The sequence below is a fragment of the Leuciscus leuciscus genome (assembly GCF_965113295.1).
Source record: "Leuciscus leuciscus genome assembly, chromosome: 24".
NCBI lineage: Eukaryota > Metazoa > Chordata > Actinopteri > Cypriniformes > Leuciscidae > Leuciscus > Leuciscus leuciscus.
The window spans coordinates 24,370,022-24,375,424 of record NC_138723.1 but is presented as its reverse complement, the minus strand read 5'-3'; the positions used below and the strand labels follow the sequence as shown (position 1 = coordinate 24,375,424).

General features: G+C 49.6%; 1 protein-coding gene across 1 annotated transcript; it reads left to right on the top strand.

The window, feature by feature from the left end:
- Positions 1-3,191: 3,191 nt before the first annotated feature.
- Positions 3,192-4,586, top strand: LOC309489657 (uncharacterized protein; the record flags this gene model as incomplete). The annotated part of the gene is made up of 2 exons (XM_082158522.1): positions 3,192-3,262; positions 3,330-4,586. The coding sequence occupies exons 1-2, from the start codon at positions 3,224-3,226 to the stop codon at positions 4,584-4,586; spliced, it is 1,296 nt and encodes a 431-aa protein (XP_082014648.1). The 5' UTR covers positions 3,192-3,223.
- Between the last annotated feature and the right edge of the window lie 817 nt (positions 4,587-5,403).

The following is a 5,403-nucleotide window of genomic DNA, read 5'->3' as shown; positions in this document are numbered from 1 at the left end:
ACCCCCTCTTCCTACCACAATGACACTTTGGAGTTCCTAAAGGCACAGAGGGGCTGATAGTGATCTAGCAAAATGTTTGTACTTTGGGGGTCGATGAATTGTCACACCTTTAGTACAGTGGGGGGAGTGTTATCATCTGATTGGTCAGTTTGAAAGTCTCACATCTGGGTTTTAGTCACATGGTCAGGGAAAGGATAAAACAAGATTAAAACTGTTGCTCTGTCTCTTTGATGCTCTGGCTCTATTCTTCTCTGGGTCCCTCTCTTGGGGGCTCTCTTCTTATTCTTGGGACTCTCTCCTTTTGCCTCCTCTTTTCTTTGTCTCTCTCTCTCTCTCTCTCTCTCTCTCTCTCTCTCTCTCTCTCTCTCTCTCTCTCTCTCTCTCTCTCTCTCTCTCTCAGGTAACATTTTACATGCTGGGTAAGATTAAGGGTATAAGTTATCATCATCTCATACATCTATTTTGTAACTATTTAAGTGTAACCATAACCATATTTTGTCATTAAACCTTTTCAATTACAACTAATGTGCAAACTAGTTTCGATTTGGTATTGACTTTGAAGTGCTACATATTGCAATACAATATCGTCACTCTCTATAGCAACGCTCTCCCACAAATATTAAGCTATTGTAACTGCGCTTATTTCAGTCATTGGTATAAGTGGCAGTGGGTGGTATAGACAAGAAATGTGCAGTTTTCTACCATCTAACGTTTCTTTAGTCATTCAGCAGTTCTTGCAGCTTGAACCACTGCAGGAATTCCACCCTTAAAGCATCTTCGGTGCTTGGCCCCTAATAAAGCAGATAGCATATCCATTCAACATTAAACAATTCATTCGCACATTCACACAATATAAAACAATAAATTCTAATTTGCAGTCCCTCCATTGACCACAAGATGGTGACATTCCTTGCAGAAACACCGACAAGGAGATCAGAACGCTCTACTTGGTAATATTCTACTAAGAAATATTCAAACCTTTTTCAAAGAAAATATAACTGAAACATATTATTAACAATTACATGTAATTAGAAATGTATTGTATATTTCCTTTTCACTACTCAAATCCAAATCAATATCATGATGTTAACTTGAACATTTGGGACAACTCCATCTGGAGAAAGTCTGTTTTCCCACTGGGGGACGCAATTGCGAATGGCAGTGTTTAGCTCAAGGAGAGCTAGGCTTAACTCAGAAGTTTAGCGGTCTGGAAGTTTTTACACATAAATCAGGTACGATGGGTTAAAATGGGATGGACGGGTGTTATATTCTTATTATAGGATTAAAGGTATTACAGTTCCATGTAGTAATGTTTCCAATGAGACAAACAACCTCCTCATATTTGGATCGAGAATGTTGCTATTTAAGCTCCCATTACGCCCCTTGGCAGAATACTACTCTGGCCCTGTCCCAAATGCAGGCGCGCTGGAAGCTGTTTCATGCGAGGGGGGCTGGGGGCTGAGGGCTGGGTTGGAAAATATGTGACGTCATTATGTTGTGGCTGATGACAAGACATGAAATTTCTCTGTACTGTATATGTGTTGTAGCCATTAAAGAAAACATTTAGTTTCATATTTATGTTTAAATATTATAGGCTAATGTTATTATTTTTTTTATTTAATCAATGTTGATTATGAAAGTGAGCATATGCAGCATGAGAAAGATAAAGATACATCATGAGATGTGCAATATGACTGGAGACATGGAGTGACATGATTTTGACCACTTCATTGAGTTTTGTTTTGTAGAAAGACTATTTTTAAAAGATTTTCGTTTTGTATAAATTGTATCTTAATTTTGATCAATGTTTTATCAACCAATTGCCTGTATTTAATAAATAAGAAGAAAATATATAGCAGACAATGTAATAAGGCGCCGGCACGATCACTTGCATTGCACGTGAACTGGAGGGCGCCGAAACTCAGCTTGTGCATCACAGATTTGAGAAATATAGGCTATCTATTATAGAAAGCTTGAAATGTCTACTTTTAAACGAAACTATTCAAAACGAAAAGAAATGGGCTACACCCTGATTATGTAATCCATATGAAATGTGCATTTCACATGCATTTCTCTCTGGCATTCATGGCGAGTCTGCATCGCCAACTTAATCTTTGCAGCGACACAGAAAACACCAGTTTATTAATAAACAATTAAATTATGCGTGCGGCCGTGCGCTTGAGTGCGGCTATATTATGTAGGCCTACACGCTCATTATCCTGTATATAGCCTATTTAAGTAATACAATTAATATAAAGGGGCGATTTGTCCACTAATGGCTTAAATGAACAACTACCAGTCGACTAGAAAAAAAACTTTAGTCGGAGGCAGCCCTTATTCCACGTATTTTCGAACCAGCAGGCCATTCTGGGTTGAGCGAGCGAAGCGACCCTGAGCGGAATGAGCGAGGGAGCGAATATTCAGAAATGCGCTCTCCGCTCAAGTGCTCTGATCGGAACAAAGCATGACAAATTCAAACTTTATTTCATTTTCTCCGTAGCTTGAACACTCACTACATTAGGCATAATAGAGTTAGTTCCCTATCGTCCGGTCACTACGACGTACGTCGTGGTGAACGACGAATAGGAATCTCGCTAGAGAGGCCAATCTACTTCGAGTGAAACTAAAACAAGCCAATACACATTGGCGTGCAATCATTTGCATCAGCTGCGCAGCCTCGCAGCGCGGGTATTTAACGAGCAGCTGGTGTGATTGCACTTCAGCTTTTTGCTTCGGAGCCAAGCACTTCGATGCGTCTTCTGAGAGTGATATCAGACGAGCCGTTGGATCTCTCTTTCGGTGCGGGTGTAAGAACACGGCAGCGGGGACAGTCTTCTCTTTGTGTTTGTTTGTTTTTCTGTGTTTTGTCCGGTAAAAACTGAGCAAACAAAAAGCTGTTCTTACAGCTGGTAAGGTGCGCCGTTGAGCGCTCAAAGGCTGTTGTCACAGCTGGTAAGACAGCGAGAAGAGAGAGAGCGCACAGACGGGTGCACATTCCCGTCTGTGTTCGCAGTGTCTGTTCCCCCTGTGTGTTTCAGCACCAGTGAGAGCAGTCCCTAAAAGAGCTTACACAGATAGAGAGCGTCTTTTTCAAGTGAGAAAAAATGACTTTCTATCTGTGTGTTTCTGGATGCGGTCGTTACCTGGGCTCACAGGATGGTCACAAACGCTGCCTCGTGTGTCTGGGCATTAAACACGCTGAGGCAGCGTTTGTGGATGAGTCATGTACCCATTGTGGGAAGATGACCATCGCGGAGCTGCGGTCGAGACTCACGTTCCTGCAAAGGGGCGGAGTCCCCGTGCCGCTGCCTCGATCCAATCCTCCTCAGAGGGTTGCTTCGGGCAGTGACGTGGGTGACCTGAGGATCACGGTGAGCGCGTCTCCTTCGGGGAACCAACCCCCTAGGAGCCCTCACCCCTCTCATGCTCCGCAGCCAGTTGAGCCCCCATTGGAGAAAGCTGGACCATCCTCGCGGTGTGTACCGGTTGTCTCCTTTGGGGCTCCCTGTGAGGATCAGATGTCGATCGCGGCATCGGAGGGTGGGTCAGATGTCTCTGCGGATGACGACTCAGCGCCGTTACCTCCTTCGGGTGTGTCAACGATGCCTGAGACGGACCCGGAGATGATGGCCATGCTTTCCCGGGCCGCCAACGGGGTCGGGCTCGTGTGGAATCCTCCACCGTGTCCCGAACCCTCGAGGTTGGACGATTGGTATCTCGGGGTGGCGCGCGCTGGTTCTCAGCAACCCACCCCAGTGCCTTTCTTCCCGGAAGTGCATGAGGAGCTTACGGGGGCGTGGACGGCACCTTTCACTGCCAGAAACCGTTCCGGTGGCTCCTCCTCCCTCACCACCCTTGATGGCGGGGCAGCTAAGGGATACACGCGCATCCCGCCAGTGGAACGGGCCGTTGCTATGCAACTGTGCCCTAACTCCACTTGGCGCGGAGAACCGTGTCTCCCTTCACGGGCCTGTAAGTACTCGTCGGATCTAACCGGCAAGGCTTACAAGGCCTGTGGGGAAGCTGCCTCTGCCATGCACGCCATGGCGTTGCTGCAGGTTCATCAGGCCAAGGCACTGAAGAACCTGCACGAGGGTGGTCATGATCCCCAAGTTCTTCAGGAACTTCGTATCGCGACGGACCTCGCGCTTCGTGCGACGAAGGTGACCGCGCGGTCGGTGGGTCGTGCGATGTCCACCATGGTGGTCCAGGAACGCCATCTCTGGCTGTGTCTGGCGGACATGCGGGAGACCGACAAGCTCCGGTTCCTTAACGCCCCCGTGTCCCAGACCGGCCTCTTCGGCGACGCGGTCGAGAATTTCGCCCAGCAGTTCTCGGCTGTACAAAAGCAGACTGAGGCCATCCGTCACATCCTGCCGCGGCGGCCAGCTGCTGCTCCCACCCCTCCGTCTGCGGCTCCTCAGTCTGCTCGTCGCCGAGGGCGGCCTCCTGCGTCTGCCCCTGCTCCCGCGCCGCCGCAGCAGCCTCCATCTAAACGGCGCCGTGGAGCCAGTCGCAGGCGGGCCGCCCCGCCCGTCCAGGACCCCGCTAAGAAGGGCGGCAAAGCCAGGAGCAAGCGGCCCTAGGACGGGCGACCCAGAGATGGCAGGGACTGCTCTCCAGGAGACGATGACCGCATCGCTCCATCCCCCGGAAGAGGGCCGGGTGGAAAATCCTTGTTTTCCTTTTGTTTTTGTTCCGCCGCTGGCCTCAAAACCAGCGGTACCCAAATTTTCAATAAAAGAGCAGTTTCTTACATCTCTGGGTCCGAAGAGGGCCCGGAGAGCAGTGGGGGGAGAGAATCCTCACCACTCTCATCCGCCTCTTCTATCGCCAGCAGGCAGCAGTGTGCAGTTCGAGGACGCAACCAAGCCGCCTCCTGCACCTCCGGCCTCGTGGAATCAGGTAAGTGTTGCACAGCACACTCAGACTCCGCTACGGGCTGCCTCCCAGAGAGAGCCTCCCGAGTCGAGCCCCTGTGTTCCACCTCGCTGCCCCACTCCGGGTACGCCTACGGTCCCTTTGGTCCCGATTGTACGGTCTCTGCGAGCCTGGTTAGCGCTCCCCAGTCCGTCTCGCTGGCTCATTCGGACCATCAGGCTCGGCTATGCGATTCAGTTCGCCCGGCGTCCCCCCAAGTTTCGGGCCATCCACTCCACTACAGTGAGAGCAGCCGATGCCCATGTCTTGCGCGCGGAGATCGCAGTCCTACTGGCGAAGGACGCGATAGAGCCGGTCCCTCCAGCCGATATGAGGTCAGGGCACTACAGTCCCTACTTCATTGTACCCAAGAAAGGTGGTGGGTTACGACCGATCTTGGACCTGCGAGTTTTGAATCGGAGCCTTCACAAGCTACCGTTCAAAATGCTTACGCAGAAACGCATTTTCGAATGCATCCGTCCC